Consider the following 20,743-nt stretch of genomic DNA (forward strand, 5'->3'; position numbering starts at 1 on the left):
GGCCAAGCAGCGGTCGCTTGAAGGCCATGGCCCTTTGGGGCTGTTGGGCCATGGGGTTTCGTTTGGTTTTAGGCAAGATAAGTCGAGAAAGTATTTGACCCTTAATGGTTTGGGCAGCGTTAAGCCGACTCGTAGAAATGTTCATGTTCCTAGTACAGGGTTTCTGCCGTCAGCAAGTATTTTTTGCTAGTCGTTTTAACGTCGCACTAACACATCGACGTTTTTTGGCGATGCAAGGATGGGAAAGGGCAGGTACCGGCCATGGCCTTAATTAAGGTACAGCGCAAGCATTTGCCTGGTGTGAAAATGGGAAACCACGCAAAACCATCTTCAGGGCTACCAGCGGTAAGAGACTGTTATTGTGGGCAACCTTATTAGGATAGATATACTGTCCCGAGAACGTTCTTGTAGAACATTTTATGCTGTGTTATTCTGACGCTTACAGTTTGTTGATTTCCTTAATGGTTTAGGCACCGTAGGTCGAGAATTTTTTCGCGTGCCATCACAGTTTTCGAGTTGTTTCGCAGAAACCGCTACTGCTCGGCTTCCTTACATAATTCAGTATTTAATGCACGAATACCTTTCTCAGAAGATCTGTAGACAACACCGGAAACCGAAGAAAAATCGTTCCAGCCCTTCTTGAGTTGAAACGGAACACCGATATTTACATACATACATACCAGATGTTGAGTACTTTATAATTACGTAGCGATAATAATGAGAAGTGGATAATTTCAATAATGAACAGTAATCAATAATGACATAAGTAGACGAATAAGTTTGAGTGGTGTCTTAAAAAAAAAGGAAAGATCACAATATGAAGATAAAGTTGGAATTCAAAGGGACAAACTGGGGCAAATATTCGATTATACAAAGGGGAGTTAGGGATTGGAAAAACTTACCAAGGGAGATGTTCAATAAATTTCCAATTTCTTTGCAATCATTTAAGAAAAGGCTTGGGAAACAACAGATAGGGAATCTACCACCTGGGCGACTGCCCTAAATGCAGCTCAATAGTGACTGATTGATTGCTCCTTACTCTAGAACGTTTCAGTACACCTTTGCAATAGAAGGGATGTACGGACTGAGTGAACACTACGTTTGTATTATGGTTGATTATATTATTATACAGTAGTTCATTATTTTGCTGGCACCGTGGTGTAGGGGTAGCGTGCCTGCCTTTTACCCGGAGGCCCCGGGTTCGATTCCCAGCTAGTTCAGGGATTTTTACGTGGACCTGAGGGCTGGTTCGAGGTCCACTCAGCCTACGTGATTAGAATTGAGGAGCTATCTGACGGTGAGATGGCGGCCCTGGTCTAGAATGCCAAGAATAACGGCCGAGACGATTCGGCGTGCTGACCACACGACACCTCGTAATCTGCAGGCCTTCGGGCTGAGCAGCGGTCGCTTGGTAGGCCAAGGCCCTTCAAGGGCTGTAGTGCCATGGGGAGGAGTGGGGAGCAGTTCATTATTTTATTATGGTTTATTATTTGTCCCAATTTGTCTTCTTGAATTCCAACTTTATCTTCATATTGTGATCTTTCCTACTTTTAAAAACACCACGCAAACTTATCCGTCTAATAATGTAATTCCACACCATCACTCCGCTGACAGCTCGGAACATACCACTTAGACCTAGTCGAGCAGCTCATCTTATTTCTCCCAAGTCTTCCCAGCCCAAACTTTGCAACATTTTTGTAACGCTACTCTTTTGTCGGAAATCACCCACAACAAATCGAGCTGCTTTTCTTTGGATTTTTTCCAGTTCTTGAATCAAGTATTCCTGGTGAGGGTCCCATACACTGAACCATATTCTAGTTGGCGTCTTACATGGTGAACCTCCCTAGGGAGTGCCACGTTTCTGGAGTATCTGATGAACCTCATGGCGTGCCCAAGAGGTCTAGTGTTTTTTTTTTGTTCCTTTGTTGCTAGTTGTTTGCATTGTGAACATGTATTGGCGCTGAACGCCTGTTATGTTCAATAATACTAAGTACTAAATAATAAATACAATTATTACCCCGCTACCTCCAATATTCCGTGAAGTATTGCCTCGTCAAATGTTGAAAGACTGTTGGATCACCTTGTATATTATGGCTCTTACCTTGTTCAGAGTTGTTGAACACAATCACCCTACTTTAACCATTCCTTCTTTATAAACTCTGCGGCTCTCGTACCAATCATCATACACGCTCCATTAGTTGGTGTGCTTAATGGAGTTGGTATAACTGAAGCATCTGCTACTCTCAGTCCTCCTACACCGTGCACTTTCAGTGTTGGGTCTACTACCGCTCCAGCCTGAGGATCCACGCCCATTTTGCAGCTGCCCGTTGCATGATACGCAGTGAGTGATATCTGGGGTACCATACACTGCCAGTAGTCACGAGTATTGACATCCAGATGTTCGCATGCCGGGATTTTTAAGTGAAACAATGTTGAATTGTGCTTCTGTAGTGCTTTGGTCTTCGTTAGCTTTACTACGAATTCTATTGCATCTATTAACGTTTCAATATCTCGGGGATCGTTGAAGTGTCCAGAATAGATCAAAGGTTTCTCTAGAGGATCTAAGTTTTTGAGTAATAACTTCCCTTTACTTTTGGGTAACATTATTCTTGGCATCATTAATATAATATGTGACAATTCATTTGCTCTCAAGAATTGTTCCTTTAAATCTTGCGAAAATCCAAGTGCATCAACGTATTTTCCCATGGCCCATGAAGAATTTTTGGGGAATTCAGAATTGGATATCTGCACATTAGGGCATGTATTCCTATCTTCCCTCCCTACAGGCGTTTCTGTATCAATGTATGTTGTCACACTTACTACACCTCCTTCTGTGAAAGATCCTTTGCGATGAATGAACAACTGATAGATATCATCAAGCAGTGCTGTAACCGGCGGATCAATTTTATCTTCGACAACTTGCACCGGAAGTCCTGGAAACACGATATGATCTTGTAAGTTTTCTCCAACGCGTAAATCTTGTATAATGGGACTAACGCCAATCTTCTGAAGGTGTTCCCGTGGGCCAATACCAGATAGCATTAATAACTGAGGAGAATTGATGGCTCCCGCTGAAAGAACAACCTCCTTAGATACCTTCACTTCTTCAACTTCTTTTCCCTTCCTCTTAAACTGAACTCCAGTCACTTGTTTTGTTTCGGGATTAATTAATATTTTCGTCGCATGCGCATGCTTCATTACATGGAGATTCTTTCTTTCTTTTACATGACTGAGAAAAGCTTTTGCAGAACTGCACCTTGTACCATTCCTCATATTTCTTTTCAATAGACCAGTACCGATTGGTTCATCTCCATTGTGATCTTTCACTTTTGGATAGCCGAGTTCGATAACAGAATCCATGATTGATTGCATTAGAGGATTTATCCTCGTTTCCTCCCGTACAGTTAATTGCCCACCAGTTCCATAAAGTTCATTCTCGGCTTCTGATTCTGAGATAAAATCTTCCATACTTTTAAAGTGTCGAAGAACTTCATCATAGGACCATCCAGTGTTTCCATTGGCTGACCAGTTATCATAGTCACACCTGTGGCCTCTGACGTATACCATTCCATTGAGAACACTTGTTCCTCCCAAAGCTTTGCCACGTGGCCAACTGCATCTTTGATTTTCATATGCTAAGCAGTTGTAATCCTCTGGTTCTGTTTTGAAACCCCAGTCAATGTCCGTTTTTTGAAATGCGAACCATAAGGGTGAAATATCCGTATCAGGAGGGGGATCACTGCCTGCTTCCAGGAGCAACACATTCCAGCTGGATTCTTCAGAGAGACGACCTGCTAGTGCGGAACCTGCCGAGCCCCCGCCTACCACAATGAAGTCATACTCTGGCAGCAGAGTGGCCGTGCTTGGAGGGTAGATGGACGGGTCTCCTAGCTTGCACTGAGCATCGATGAGGCTAGTGATGAGGCTCGTGAAGAGCATAGCGCCTGGACCGGACAACCCTGAGTTTCCACCGCCGCATGTCGAGGTAGTCCAGTGAGACGTACTAGTCCCACACGTACCTTCCATGAAGTTCAAGTCTGGAGTGTTTGTCTGATGAGAAGAAAAACATGTTGTTAGTGAAGATAATGTCCAAGAATATGTACTCAAACAATAAGTTAAAATCCAGTCATATTGTGCTAGAAATGTGTATTAATATTACGATATAAGGAGCTCATTCTATGGAACAGTGGTTGAGTGTCGGCCTCCGGATCCCAAGATAGTGGATCTAGGCACCGTTGACAAAATTAAAACTCAGCCATAGGCCGTCCAAAAGACTTCTGATTTGTCTGCTGTTATCGAAATTGATATACAGGGAACCTTAGTGGCGTGAAATTAAAACGCCTACATACGGTACTTGCAAACTGGGTTAATTAATTATGGTGATGATGGAGATAGTTATAGATGTATTATTATTATTATTATTATTATTATTATTATTATTATTATTATTATTATTATTATTATTATTATTATTACTGAATAGCTTGTGTTACCGACTAGTACACTCTCTGATGGGATGTCATCAAAGCAGCCTGTCTACCAATTTTGACATTTCGATTATGTTTATGTGTAGAAACAACAGCTGGATTCCATTGGCTGGTTCGTATGGCTGGATTAATATAATTTCGTCCGGTGACACTGAAAATGCTGCTTAGAGATATTTCACATACCCAGAACAATGACAGGGATTGTTAAGAATTTTTATAGTCCTTCAAAAATTGACCATCTCAGCCTCAAATTTGGGACCATGAGTCAAATCCTTATAATAATAATAATAATAATTATTATTATTATTATTATTATTATTAAAATCTATATAAATAAAGTTGTAGAGTTCCGCTGTTTGTAATTTACTTTGTTTTTCAAATTTTTAAGATATTTATCCGCTTTAGGTCAACTCAAGGCCGAATCGGTGGTTTTTATTTTTCGTGCCTTGTCTGTTTGTTCCACCATCACGGCGAAACGGCTGAATAGAGCTCGACCAACCGTCACATTTAGAGTATTCTCATCCCGGAGAAGGTTTTGATATGCATGTAATTTAAAAATATTTTAATAGACGGGGGTTTATAGGAAAACCAGAACAGTTTTACATTTTCTCTTATACTATCGATCTTCTGTAAAGTACATGGACTGTATGTGAAATGCCTCTTCTTTACAAATAAGGTTTGTTATGTAAATAATTTAGCTTACTCTTCAAATGACGGACCAATGACCTAGATGTTGGGTCACTTTAAACAACAAGCATCATCTTCAAATGACGGGGAAAATTGCTATTTTCCGCGGGTATCATGCTCTGCATTGAGTGACCGCAGACCGACAACGAACCTACAGGTTACCATAGCAACGTCTCTGACTATGCCTAAATTTCTCCTCTGTTACCGCTTTCTTATATCCGTAACTCATATCACCATAATTTGAGGGACATGCCATTTTCCAATATATCCACTTGGTATTTATGAATTTGTCCTATCAGGCTGTCCTCAGTTATAAGTCCATTTCCTATTAATTTCAACTTTCTTGACTGTATTAATTTCTTCCATAATTACTCTGTATGTATGCGAGTGCTAATCACTAAACCTGGACACTCTTTTCTTCGAGCAAGAATTCCAAGATATTAAAATCTACAACCTTTGGTCCGGGAAAATATCGAAATTTCAATGACGGTACAGGCCTTCGTTTCGGGATAATTGTTTTCTAAACGGTAAGTCGTATTACAAAACACGTAGCACAATCGCCCTTCTATTTGGGGGGAGATCATCAACTTTGGTCCTATGACTTTCAGTCGTGTCTGGATTGTTGATATGTTAGATAGCGCTGCATTTCTCGACTGTAATCAAATCTTTGGAACTCGATTGTGACTTGCATTAGAAAAAAGGGCCTGTCTTTATTATGAAAACTCTCTATCTCTATTGTGAATCTCAGTTGCCAAGTGAGCCTGCCGTTATAGTAGAAACTACCGAACTCGATTGTGACTGGCAGTAGGAAATGTGGCCTGCCATTATCCTCAATATTTCTCCAATGCCTACCTTATATCGGAAAAACATATGGCGTCCTCGCTGTTTTGTTTCTAGGATAGCGCTGGAGGCATGGAATTTAATATAATCTTACTCACTGCAAAAGCCTCCGTGGATCAGGTGGCAGCGCGTCGGCCTATCACCGCTGGGTTCCATGGTTCAAATCCCGGTTACTTCATGTGAGATTTGTGCTGGACAAACCGGGTACTCCAGTTTTCCCTGTTATATTTCATTCGAGCAACACTCTCCAATATCACTTCATATCATCTGTCATTCATTAATCATTGCCCCAGAGGAGTACGACAGATTTCGGCAGCCGGCACAATTCCTATCCTCGCCGGTAGATAGCGGCTTCATTCATTTCATCCCTGACCCGATCGAATGACTGGAAACAGGCTGAGGATTTTCATTTCCTTACTCACTGCCTTTACAGTAATTTACGGAGAAATCTGTATACAATGTAGAATACCGTAGCGAAGCACGGGTACATTTGCTTGCAATAATAATAATAATAATAATAATAATAATAATAATAATAATAATAAACATAGAGGTATCTGTCCGTATATTTCACCTTGCAGCCACAACTATCCATCGCAGACCACTGGTGTTGGTGTGTGGTAGTAGCCTCGAGTTTCCCATCCTGCACTATGGTTGTTCCGTGTCGGCAGTAGTAGTTGTGTGGTAGTTATTTGGGTTAAAAGTGGCCAACTACACATAAAAAGGGACGTGTTGTCCCCATATGCCACCAAAATCTGGTTTTGCTCCGACTTTTGCTCAGTATCTCGGGGGTGACCGGTTCACGCCCTCTCGCGATCGTGTACCTAATGGTACTAGGCTGAGATTTCGGGAAACATATACTTCCACTGACAGACATGAATAAGGTTGGAGCTATGCTAAAATAATGGCAACCTTTGGTAAATTTACTCTAATTTATTCAAAAGAAAATCAAAGCAATTAATTTGACAAAAACATATTATAATTACGACCGAAACTCATGGCATACAACGAATAGAATTGCACTCAAATTCATCTCCCAAATGTCTGGAATTCAATATATATGTGCACTCAAAACTACGAACATAATTAACCGTCGAATATTTGATCACTTAGCCGAAGGATTTGCTTATTTCTCATCACGATGTGCCTATCCTCGATGAGGTCTCGACGTTTTCTAAAGAAGTCTTGGACTGACCCTCAAGTTTTATAGCGACATTGTCAATGTCCGACAAAGCTTCAACTTTCCACTGTTGACCGTCACTGGTCTGGCCCTTCTAAATCCTTAGGTCTCATAACTATCAATCACAGCACGTATCTTCTACAATTATTCTCCTCACATACCTCAATATCTATAAATTTATCTTTTCATGAGCGCGCCAGCATGGGCTCAGTGTGTGTACGTATATTTCACCTTGCAGCCACAACTATCCATCGCAGACCACTGGTGTTGTTGTGTGGTAGTAGCCTCAAGTCTCCCTTCGTGTACTATAATGCAAGCGTGTCGGTAGCTGTGGTGGTGTAGGAGGTGTGGGGATTGAAACTGACCGACTATAAATACAAATAGATATGTGTGGTCGTTTATATCCCCTTGCAGCCACAACTATCCATCGCAGACCACTGGTGTTGGTGTGTGGTAGTAGCCTCGAGTTTCCCATCGTGTACTATGGTAGTTTCGTGTCGGTAGTAGTGGTTGTGTGGTAGTTATTTGGGTTAAAAGTGACCAACTACACATAAAAATGGACGTGTGTGTTCGTATATTTCACCTTGCAGCCACAACTATCCATCGCAGACCACTGGTGGTGTTGTGTGGTAGTAGCCTCAAGTCTCCCTTCGTGCACTTTTAATGCATGTCGGTAGCTGTGGTGGTGTGGAAGGTGTGGGGATTGAAACTGACCGACTATAAATACAAATAGACATGTGTGGTCGTTTATTTCCACTTGCAGTCAAAATTACCCATTGCAGACCACTGGTGTTTGTGTGTGGGATTTACCTCGATTCTCCCATCGTACACTACAGGGATTGCGTGTCTGTAGCTGTGGTGGTGTGAGAGATCTCGTTGGTTCTATATGCCATCTTGATTTCATTCTATTTATCTTAAAGGAGTATGGTAATCACTGAACTGCTGCTTGAGCACATCTGTGAGCATTTTTTGTAATTCCTTAGTGCAAAGCAGATACATACTGGAACAGCTCCTTAACAATATCATTGAGGCAGTAAGTTAATCCTATCCGGCAAAAAACAATGAAAATTGGTTTTCATACCAAGAATTCCATTGATCTCAAATGATTTGTCATTTTTTCAAACGATTACGATTTCCAGTGAGAATAGCTGATAGTATGACTATTAGTAAGGCTCAGGGTCCAACGTTCCACAATTGTGGAGTTAATTTGAAGGATTCCTGTTTCACACATGGCCAGCTCTACGTTCCTTTCTCCCGTGTCAGACAAGCAGAAAATCTGTTTGTGCATGCGCCAGACTACAAGACATCAAATGTAGTGTATAAGAATGAATTTTTATGAAATGACTTTGAATGTAAGATACCATTTATGTGCCGCGAGGAAAGAATAAAAATAAGAAACAGAAAAAGAGTGCCCTTTTAATTCACGTCTTCTGTATTACATAGAGCAAACCGCATGGTTGTACTAAAAAACCAAGCGAAGCGGGTTGTCTTCAGCTAGTAGCCTATATATATATCAAAACAGACGTGTGGGTCCGTATATTTCGCCTCGCAGCCAGAACTACCCACCGTAAACCACTGGTGTTTGTGTGTGGTAATAGTCTCGAGTTTCCCATCGTGCACTATGGTGGTTGCGCGCCGGTAGCTGGGGTGATGTGGTGGGCGTGGGGGTTGAATGTGGCTGACTATATATAGAAAACAGATGCATGAGTCCGTATATTCCACCTTGGAGCCACAAATACCAACCGCACATCACAGGCGATTGTTTGTTTTAGAAGCCTCGAGTCTCCCATCATGCACTATAGTGATGCCTGTCGGTAGCTGTGGTGGTGTGGAAGATATGGGGGATGAAATAGGCCGACTATATATATAAATAGGCGTGCGTGTTCGTATATTTCACCTTGCAGCCACAACTAACCACCGCAGATCACTCATACTTCTGTTTGGTAGTAACCTCGAGTCTCCCGTCGTGCACTATGGTGGTTGCGTGTCTGTATCTGTGGTGGTGTGGGAGATGTGGGGGGTTGAAAGTAGCCGACTATATAAAGAAATAAACATCTGTGTCCGTATATTTCACCTTGCAGTACGGCTACCCATCGAAGACCACTGGTGTTTGTGTGTGATAGTAGTCTCCCATCGCCTGGAGTCTCCCATCGTGCACTGTGTAACGTTCCAGACGTTACAGTGTAATTATATTAATTTTATTATGTGTAATTAATTAAGGAATTTAACGTCATGATATTTATCTTGGTATGTAATTGTATTATAATTCATGTTTAATCATTTGCTCACTATCATTTCATTACTTTGTAACTACGACTTATAAACGAGGGCTGAATATCCTAATATTCACTTAGATTCTTGCGACATTTGTTTAAAATTAACTTGCAGTAGATTTCCGCTATCTTGCCACATCACCGAGGAGGGAGGTAGGACAAATTTAGACACCAAGTTCTGGGAAAGCGAGCACGTGTTCACGCGTCCCAACGAAAGCTACCGTATTTCGACCAGAATTATTCAAACGGATCAACGCCTATATTTTCAAAGGAGCGTCATGTTGCCATGGATACTGAGTGAAAGGACGAATAGAAGAACAGTTGATATCTTGGTTATGGCCCGTCAACTCTAATATCTGGAGTGGGGAGAGACGTGTCATCTGATTGGACCACGTGTAGCGACCTGTAATTAGCGCGAGAGAAGGTTATAAAAGGGCGTGTTGGAGCTCCTGGCTTGATCTTCTTATGATCTTATGATCTTCTACTGATCTTCTGATCTTCTACGATTCTCTCTACATTATTCTACGTATTCATTCGCTACTTGATCTTCTACGTGATAATCTACTTGATTCTTCGTCTCGGTACTTAGAAATTCTGAATGAGGGGTGTATAGCCACTCTCATCAGGAATTACGTACAGCACGGCTACAAGACCGGTTTGAACCAGTCGAAGTCAATAGATAGTTTTAATCTAGATAGAAATGAAACTTCAGAGAACATTTTCAGTAAAGTTGGAAGGATTCTTAATTGAGTATCCTCTCCAAATAACCCAAGGTGGTTCTGCTAACTATGACTTAGGGCTTATCTCCAATATATGGGATAAAGCATAATAGGGAGTGTTAGTTTTGAAGTCATCTTCCAATTAGTGGTGGGTGCAATTGGCAAGGCAGGAATGGTACTTAGCTGCAGCTGAAGAGATCTCAAAGACGACCGATGATGTTCCCGCTACGAGGATGGAAACTTTCCCAGGACCAGCAGAACAAGACTACATGGTGAGCAAGCGAGTTAAAGATATTGCAAGTTTCCGCGAAGTAGAGTCATTCAATTTTTTGTTAAATTCATTTTATATTTTTAATTCAGTTCTCGTTAAACCGTCGTCATTTATATTAAATATAATAAATAGTATTTTTCTTGTTCACTTTAATCAATCCGACTTAATTAGCCTTTTGATTTTTAATTCTCCTGCTTAATGATTAGTGCAATGGGTAGGCAATATCGGGTGGATGGTCACCCATCCAATAGGTGACCATGCCCAATGTTGCTGTCTCAATATGAGTTGTGGAATGTGATAAGAGTCTGTCCAAGCTTGATTATAAATTTTATCTTTAAGTCCTCAACTTAAAGATTGGCGCCCTTTGCTTGCTTGGTTGCATTTCTCGTTTGATGATTGTTCTCCGAGAGGGGAAGTCACAACTGTAGTGGTTCTGTGTCAGAAATGAGGGAGTTGAAAGTGGCCGACTATGTATAAAAATAGACGTGTGTGTTCGTATATTTTACTTTGCAGCCACAACTGCCCATCACAGACCAATGGTGTTTGTGTGTGGTAGTAGCCTCAAGACTCCCGTCGTGCACTGTAGGGGTTGTGTGTCTGTAGCTGTGGTGGTGTGGGAGATGTGAGGCATGAAACTGGCTGACTTCGTCATTCAGTGTATTAAATTGAGTGAGAATATACTGGAAGGGTCGGAGTGAGAATGCACTCTAGAAGGCTGTGATGTGTACTCCTTGGTTTTATATACCATATTGATTCATCTCGCAGAAGTATGGTGATCTCAGAGTACATCTGTGAGTATTTTCTGTAATCCTTGATATAAAGCAGATGCTTACTGAAACAGCTCCTGAATAATATCATTGAGGTTTTAATCCTAACCGGCAAAGAAAAAGGAAAATCGGTTCTCATTCCAAGAATTTCATTGATCTCAAACGATTTGACATTTTGTTTCAAACGATTACAATCTCCAGTGAGATTAGCTTATAGTATGACTATCAATAAGGCTCAGGTTCAATAGATCCACAACTGCGTTGTTAATCTGAAGGATTCCTCTTTCACACATTGCCAACTCTATGTTGCTTTCTCTCGTGTCGGACAAGCAGAAAATCTGTTTGTGCATGCGCCAGACAACAAGACATGAAATGTAGTGTATAGGAATGTATTTTCATTAATTAACTTACTGTAGAATGTAAGATATATACTGTATAAACGACTTACTGTAGAATGTAAGATATATACTGTATGTACCCCGAAAGAGAAGGAGAAACAGGAAAAGAGTGGTCTTTTAAAGCACGTCTTCCGTATTATATAGACAAAACCGCACGTATATAAACAATCTCAGCGAAGCGGGTTGTCTTCGGTTAGTAATAATAATACAATGAAGGCCGAGTACGAGGCGGCTGGCAATAATACCAGCGCCAGATGGTAAGTGCGCGCAGCGACAATGTGAGTGGGGCCAGTAGCTAGCAAAACAATAACGCCAGCCATTTGGTGAGGCTTGTCATAAGGGAGCTTATAGAAGAAGTTAGATGCTCTTCAACAGAGCACGAGGCGCCTAGATTGATCTGGATGTGAGAACTACTAGAGAGAGAGAGACCACCATACTCAGAGGTCCCTGGGGACCAGTGAGGGATTATAGCCCATCGGCCGTTATTTCAGGCCTTGAGTACTATTTCTGAATCTAATGTAGTGGGACATAACGGATGTGGTAGAAGGTGTATTCTTATTGCGGGGTCGAACTGGCCAGAATATGGCATGTGCCCCTTGCGGGGCGGAGGGTGCCCTGGAAGAGCGAAGGTTGGGGGGGGGGGTGTTGGTACTCTAATGTTAGAGGCCAACGGAGAGGGGGTAGGCAATATCGGGTGGATGGTCACCCATCCAATAGGTGACCATGCCCAATGTTGCTGTCTCAATATGAGTTGTGGAATGTGAGCATAATTGTCGGAGGAAAGTTGGGGAAGTCGGAGTGGGTGTAGGTGCTGCAGGGGGTTGTTGATGAGGAGTTGAACGTCTTGGAACAGGGCGGTGTTTAGACAGGGGGGGATTAGCTAATAATTAGCTGGCGGCTTGGCATGGGCTGGTTGAGGGACGAAAGTAACTGGATAAGGAGCAAGTTGATGAGGGTGGAATTGTCGAAACTTGGCAGGTTTTGGGTGGGAGGGGGTGCTGGGTTAGAGGTGAATCTTCTGCAGGCCTTTATATAAAGGCTGGCTCACATTAGTCAGTCTCGAAGGAGCCAGTCTTGTGTGCGTCTGTTGCGAGTTACAGCAAGACGTTCGCCAGTCCTTGACGAGTGAGTCCGTCAGACAGCTGCGCGGAATTCAATGAGTTGTGAAGTGAAGTGAAGTGAAATGTTCTGGAACGACACTGTGCTGTGGAGATCATGCTGGAGACCAGGAGTACGATGCGCTGGTGTATAGTGTAACCACCTGAGTGAGTGTCTGTCGGTGTGTGTTACGTCCGGCTCCTTGGCTGAGTGGTCAGCATAGCGGTTTTCGGTTCAGAGGGCACTGGGTTTGATTCCCGGTGGGTTCGAAAACACTGTCGGCAATGTCCGGGCTGATCCTTCATTAATGCCACGGCCGATTCTTTCCCACTCATATCTGTTTCCCATCCCATCGTCGCCATAAGACCTATCTGTGTCGATGATATATAACAGCCAATTGTAAAAAAAAAAAAAAAAAAAAAAAAAAAAAAAAAAAAAAAAAAAAAAAGACAAACCACCGCAAAACGTAACATTCCACAAAGTTCTCGGAAGTAAATGATGCGGAAGGTTTGGAATTCAGTTGTTATCGTTACTCACTTGTTTTTATATATTTATTAATTAATACTATTCTTCATCTTCAGCTGGATCGTTAAGTGTCATTGTTTAGTCCACCGATTTTACTGTACAGTTTGTACGCCGGGACTGTGCCTTAACCCATTAAAGCTCAGAATATTTTATTTATAATATCAAACATTCTGTCTGGCGTAACTAATTAGTGTATCACGGGGAAAAGTAGCAAAACGCCCACAGCTGTGGAAAAATGCTGAAACTTGGTGACAACTTGTGTGATCCAGCACGAGGGGATGCCAATAATAAATATATGAGCTTACGCAAACTTTAAAACGTAAAGTGAGCTTTCTAAAATATATTTGGGAGAAATTTTAAAATTGAAATTAAGATTTACGTACTTTTTTTTTAACCACATATGTAGAACCTGCCTACTGTCATTTCTTGATGTATGCAGTACTTTTGCACCCATCTCTTGGCACAAGCCAGAGCAAACTGTAGCTTCCACCGAAGTCCCAGCCTCATCCATGTCTGTGACAATATTTATTTATTTATTTATTTATTTATTTATTTATTTATTTATTTATTTATTTATTTATTTATTTATTTATTTATTTATTTATTTATTTATTTATTTATTTATTTATTTATTTTTGAAAGCGGTCTAATGTCGCACTAACACATAACACATTGAAGGTTTTCGGCGAAAGGGACAGTAGTGGGAAGAAAGCGGCCTTGGTCTTAATTAAGATGCATCCCGAGCATTTAGCTGGTGTGAAAATCGGAAACCACGGAAACCTATTTTCAGGGCTTCCGTCGCGTCGGTGATATACATAAGTAATTTCTCTGCAGCGATGTAGGAAAATACAAAATAAGAAGCTCAACAGACAAATAGACTAAGAGACACTGCTCTTTATTATTTTTAATGAATATGCCCACCCTTTTATCTATTTCGTGACCTTGGCATTTCTGTTTGCCCACCTCATTGCCAAGAATACAGCAAATGTGGTGACACAAACCACTTATCTGTGTATAATGGTGAAGTGTGAACCATTTGTTGACGAACGGGGTTTTATTTCATCAGTAGAATAAGGGGTAGAGTGAATAAAAACCTTTCAGAATTATTGCGTAAATCATAGTTGTTCTACTGAGGAAGCGACTGGTTTGTTTCGTATCTCACAGCAGAGGCAAAGGCGGGGCAACGTGGACATATTAAGCAAATTGCTGACGTTTGGGAAAGAAATACACAGCTAAAACGTTTTGTATGAATGTTGCCTTTGCTAATATATTGATGATAATTCAAATAGTCAAGTTTACGATAACGATTACAAACGGTAGTCGAACATAGGACCACGTTCATCAGCAAAATGATATATTTTAAAATTCAGACATACTAATGAAAATGAATATCGTTAATAATAATAATAATAATAATAATAATAATAATAATAATAATGTTATTGCCTTTACGTCCACTAACAACATTTACGGTTTTCGAACACGCCCAGGTGCCGGAATTTAGTCTCGCAGGAGTTCTTTTATCTGCCAGTATCTCTACCGACGCGAGGCCGACGTATTTGAGCACCTTCAAAAACCACCGGACTGAGCCAGGATCGAACCTGCCAAGTTGGGGTCTGAAGGTCAGCGCCTCAACCGTCTGAGCCACTCAGCCCAGCTTGAATATCGTCGCTCCTATGCCAAACCCGCGAATGTGATAATACTCTTCCTTTCCAATATTTTCCTTTAAGACTGGTCACGCCTCCCAGTCACATATTGATATGCAGTCCATCAGAACAATTTTCGTTGAGTTCATTTTCCTATGCGCGTGTGTAAAGGAAAATGGACCTTAAATACATCACACTCTAGGAGTGGGTAAATACGTCATGCAGACATGCATTCCTACAGTACGGTGTAGTCAGGTCGAATAAGGAAGTGAAGAAATTCCAATATTTGGGAGAAACAATTAAAGAAAACGATTTAGGAACATTCTCTGTGGAAGAAAGGATACGCGAGATAGAAAGAGCATACGGTATAATTCGGAATATCTACAACAAAAAGTGTTTATCTGAAAACCTCAAAATACAACATTACTACACAGTGGTCAGACCGGAATGCCTAAATTAGAAGTATTGTAAAAGACGAATTATACAGAAAATATTCGGTTCGCTACGAACTACAGAATTCTGTAGATCAAGAAGTAATGATAAAATATGGAAAACATAACAGAAACAATACGGAAGAGGCGATTGATATTTTTGAGCATTTATACAGAATGGATGACAACAGGTCAATATCTTCGGAACAGGAAGTCAACAACAACCTGGATTCCTGAAGTCAAGAAATTTTTGGAACAATATAGAAGAACAAGAAGACGCAACATGGAGAGAGAGAATTTTAGAAAGAAAGTGTTGAAAATGGAAGGATTCCAAGGCCGGAAGGGAAAAAGAACAGTCTTAAAATGGTCCATGGAGAGGAAAAGGGGACATAGTTTGAAGGAGGAGTTTCGGATAAAAAAGAAGGAACAACAAAGGATGAAGCACTGAAATTAGCACGTGGTCCGTAGAATACACTAACAGAGAAAGAAAGAAAGAAAGAAGAAAAATTGAGGAAGTTGGGTGCGGAATTCCGTTCGCGTAGCTGTGAGCTAGTATTCTGGAGATGATGGGTTCGAATCCCACTATCGGCAGAACTCAAAGTGATTTTCTGTGGTTTCCTATTTTCATACATTAATACGGCCACGGCTGCTAACTTGCGTCGCCGAAGACATTAGATGTTTTAGCGTGATGTTAAACCGATAGGAATAATAATAATAATAATAATAATAATAATAATAATAATAATAATAATAATAATAATAATAATAATAATAATAATTAGAGCACAGACATGAAACATAGGCAGGCAAACAGGTACTATAAATATTTAAAATGGGCATTGAAGTAAGTACTATCCTTCAAATTTCTTTTGTTGACCTTTCCCCCAGTTTTCTGGGAACAGCTATCTGAGCCCAGTTTTACGGCAGAATGCCCGTCCTTACTCCAAACGTCTGTGGGGGATGTATTCGCTATTACATGTTTTCATTGTAGTTTCTAGTATGATATGTTGTAAGTAGATCCCCGAGCCAGAGGAATTATACAAACCCGGCTAAAATCTCTAACTCGGTGGGAATTGAACCCGGGGTCCTCTGATCCGAAGACCTGTACATTAACCTTTCAGCCAAGAAACCGGACAAGTAGTAAACTTCAATGTGAATTTTAACTGAAATTCTTCCAGAACTAAATTTATTTCTTACAATCCTTTAAGGTTTTAATTTCCAAGTTTTCATGAAGTAATACCGGCTTAAATAAACGCCTTGCAGAAGTTTATAGTTCCGTTTCTATGAGTTTCGACTTGACAGTTAATCGTAAATCAGACATTGGTGCCAAATTGTTAGGAGTACAAAGAGCTGATTCACGACTCACAACACGAAAGGAAATGTATACTTGAATATATATCCAGAATCAATTATTCTTTGCAGCAACATCATAACTCTCATAAGACACTCTCATAGGACAAGGTTATAAGATAAAAATAGATCAATGCTCCAACAGATATAACGCAAGAAAAAATTAAGTTAAATTTCTACTCACCATCTAGAAAAGCTCGCATTGGTGACAGATTCAATTTCTCCTATGAAAGAAAACATATAATGGGAATACATCACTCATTCTGAGTCACTATCGGCATTGTCATCGTCTGTTTAGGTTTCACTCTCGCTTGACCGTAACGAGATAATAACATTATCGTCTGTCTGTGATACTTTCCTTCTTCCAAGCTCCACCTATCCCGGATTGTGCCTCACAACCTGTACTTACACAGCCTACGGCTTCCCAAAGAAGTCTTTAAAGTTCCAAAATTGTGAAGAGTCTGCAAATCAGTACTATGGCGTTAAGATGGCAATGGTATGGTGTAAGGCGAACAACGTCATGCCCATGCCTCCTGGCTGTTTCATCCACCACGTAAACTGGGTACTAGGGATTGTTTTGTTTCACAAGATGCGTGAGGTCCCCACTTCCCTAGGTCATCGCGAGCCGAAATACTGTATTTTGCTCCTTCAACCACTCAATCAACTCTTTATTTCTCGCCTTGGTTCCTTGACAAAAATGACCGAGTGAACTGACTAAGACCGCGAAAAGAACTGAACACGTTACAACGCACAGTTGTTAACACGTGGTTACAATAAACCACAGATCGACTACACTGGTAACCGGAACTGGAGTCTAACGTGCTCTATAGGAGCAATAGGCTGCCTATGATTGGCTGTTTACTAATTCACTTAGCCTCCGCCAAAAGGCAGGGCTCAAATATCAAGTCAAAACTCATAAGGACTGAACTATAGTGAAATCATTATTTGCTCTCCTGTAGTGTTTTTTTTTCGTATCACAGAGTTTATGCATGAGCCTCCGTGGCTCAGACGGCAGCGCGTCGGCCTCTCACCGCTGGATACCGTGGTTCAAATCTCGGTGACTCCATGTGAGATTTGTGCTGGACAAAGCGGAGGCGGGACAGGTTTTTCTCCGTGTACTCCGGTTTTCCCTGTCATCTTTCATTCCAGTAACACTCTCCGTTCACATTTCATAGCATCTATCACTCGTTAATAAAATCACTTTGGGAGTGGCGACCCCATCGTACTAATAGCCCATATATGATTCATTCATTTCATTCCTGACCCGGTCAATGACTGGAAAACAGGTTGTAGGTTTTCATTTTCAGAGTTTATGTATGTTCCGCAGTTTCTACAGTACATGTTGCGGAATGTGATAATTCGCCCAATTCACTGAGGTTTCATACACTTTACAGAGTATAAATTTCTCACCAGTCAGAAATACATCACCACCGAATTTTTCAACGAATTTATTTTGTTTGGTTTCCGATGTGGCCGGTTCTTTACGTATGATGAAATATCTGCCCTGTAAATATCAAGAAGAAACTACTGAACCCTGTCGCAGTACTTATGGAAAAACCAGCTTTCAGTGCAAGAAGAAAACTCAGGTGGTACAGCGCTGGCCTTCTGAGCTCAAGTTGGTGGGTTTGATCCCAGCTCAGTCCGGTGGTATTTCGAGTTGCAAAGATAAATCAGCCTCGTTTCGGTAGATTTACTGCCTCATGAATGAACTCCTGCCGGACAACATTCTGGAACCTCGGCGTCTCCAAAACAAAATTATGTCCCACTAACTATTTTTGACGGTTTTCGGGAACGCCGAGGTGCCGGAATGTTGTCACGCAGGAGTTATTTTACGTGCCATTAAATCCGTCGACACGAGACTGACGTACTTGAGCACCTTCAAATACCACCGGACTGGGCCAGGATGGAACTTGCCAAGTTGGGGTCAGACGGCCAGCGTCTCAACCATCTGAGCCACTCAGTCCGGCATTATTATTATTATTATTATTATTATTATTATTATTATTATTATTATTATTATTATTATTATTATTATTATTATTATACCGGGCGGTACACCACTACGACGCAAGTTCAAATCTTGCGCCAATTGAAACTTCTCTACCGGAGAAACCAGGAACTTCAACAACTGAATCAATTCTCCTGTTTATCAGAAGATGTCACTGTGTGTTTTGGATTTGCTTTTGTTTTTCAGTGATCAAGAAGTGTGGACATTCTCTAACAGATGTCTCGACCAAAAACTATGATCATGCACTCTGGTGTAAAGGAATGTACCTTCTTGAAGAAATTTTGTATTCATAAGTTTTGTCTTTACTAAATTTTGTTCTGGGGTTTGTGGGTTGGCAACATTAATCCTTTCTATCCGCCTGTTTTGAATTTAGCCAATCCCGAATTTCTTTAATTAATTCTCAGCCAATAATGTATGTCTTCTTCGATATGGATATGTTGCTCTAAGCTATCCAATAAAGTTGGGGGGGGGGGTTCTACTCATTCTTGAAAGGTCTCGAATTTTCCACGAGGGTATAAAAACTGCTGATTTTCTTGTCTCGGGGCCACTTCAGTAACATCTAGCGTAGTGTGTGAATATGTAGCAGGGGGCGGGAAGCGCCTCGTTCTTCAGACAGCAGTTCTTCAACAAGGTAATGGCCTTTTAATATCTTTATTTGTTGCTAGCTCAGCAGTTTAACTCTCGGGGAGGGTTCGAAACCTTTAATACGTAAACTATTAAACATGTAAACCCTTTTCCGGGTAAACTTCAGTTTTCTTGAACTTTAATTCGGGGATAGAGAGTGCTGTACCCTCTCGAGCTCCCCTTCATTTGAAATTGAGCTGACTACGTTTTCGTAACCGTTTGTTCTCTTCCTTCATGTATTAAGGTTTTCTCATACGAGTCACCTCCCTAGCTTGGGATTAGCCCCTGTGTAACGGCCTAGAGCCACTTAGGGTTTAAAATGTACATTAGGAGTGCAAATTCACGCCTCCATCCTTTTGTTTTGGGCCATTTAAATTAACCTAGTTTTTGCACACTAAGGCCCAGTAGATTGGGTACGAGATACCCCTGTTTCTTTATTATTCCTTGATGGCAGTTTGTGTAAAAGTCTGTTATTGCCTTTATAGGCTTGAAAGATCGAGAGCGGGTCAGCTCTTTACGGTGTTGTGGTAAAAGTGCCTTAGAGAGGCTTGAGATGTAAAGTTGGGAGCTAATGCTCCATGTAATTAAGGGTTTTCTGCCCTTTGGTATTTTGAGGTTGTGAGCTGAGAGCTCAGAGTTTGAAAAAGGTGGGGCTTGAAGCCCGGATCATTAATTTGTATCTAAATCCTTGCTTTTCTGGTCTTGTACCTGATTGACTTGTTATGTTTTCAAATTCTATGTAAACTTTTGTTAACTCTTGTTGTCTATTGAAAATATAACCTTTATTTAAATTTTAAATTCATCTTTCGGACTTGTAGTTAGACCCATACCAGCCCGCACCTTCTTTCACCTCTGACTTCCACGGAAAACTCAGTAACAGTTATTATTATTATTATTATTATTATTATTATTATTATTATTATTATTATTATTATTATTATTATTATTATTATTATTATTATTATTATTATTATTATTGTACCGGGCGGTACACCTCCACTCCGCTAATTTAAAATGTGCGCCAGTTGAAACTCCTCTGCTGGAGGAAGTCTGAACTTTATCTACGCTATTAATTCTCTACTTTCTCAGAAGATGTCACCACGTGGAAAATTTTGAGTTTTTGAACTGTGTCATTTTTGATGTGGTTTTGTTTCGCTTGAAGTAAGAAGTGTGAACTTTCTCTTCTAGAGGACACTACTGAAGATCAACAATAGTGCAACCTAGTGCGGAGTCAAAGAACTATTTTGTTGGAGAAATTTTTATTTCAAATGTTTGTTCTTTGCTAATTTTTTTTCAGTCTTTGGTTAAGTTGGCAATATTAACCCCTTCTTTCCCCTTGTTTTAAATCTAGCCTATCCCGAATTTCTTGAATTAATTTTCCACCAATTATGTGTTTCTTCTTAGTATTGTGTAGGGGGTTTATTGATCTACCAATAAAA

At 40.7% G+C, this 20,743-nt stretch overlaps 1 protein-coding gene across 1 annotated transcript in view; it reads right to left on the reverse strand.

Annotated features, from left to right (window-relative positions):
• Window positions 1–1,493: 1,493 nt before the first annotated feature.
• The window catches only part of LOC136877433 (glucose dehydrogenase [FAD, quinone]), a 33,159-nt gene continuing 13,909 nt past the window's right edge, over window positions 1,494–20,743 (reverse strand). Inside the window, exon 2 of the mRNA XM_067151507.2 lies at window positions 1,494–4,050. Within this exon, the coding sequence (XP_067007608.2) occupies window positions 2,131–4,050 (1,920 nt within the window). The 3' untranslated portion in view covers window positions 1,494–2,130. The remainder of the gene's footprint in view (window positions 4,051–20,743) is intronic.

This window comes from Anabrus simplex, chromosome 1 (genome assembly GCF_040414725.1).
Source record: "Anabrus simplex isolate iqAnaSimp1 chromosome 1, ASM4041472v1, whole genome shotgun sequence".
NCBI classification, from domain to species: domain Eukaryota; kingdom Metazoa; phylum Arthropoda; class Insecta; order Orthoptera; family Tettigoniidae; genus Anabrus; species Anabrus simplex.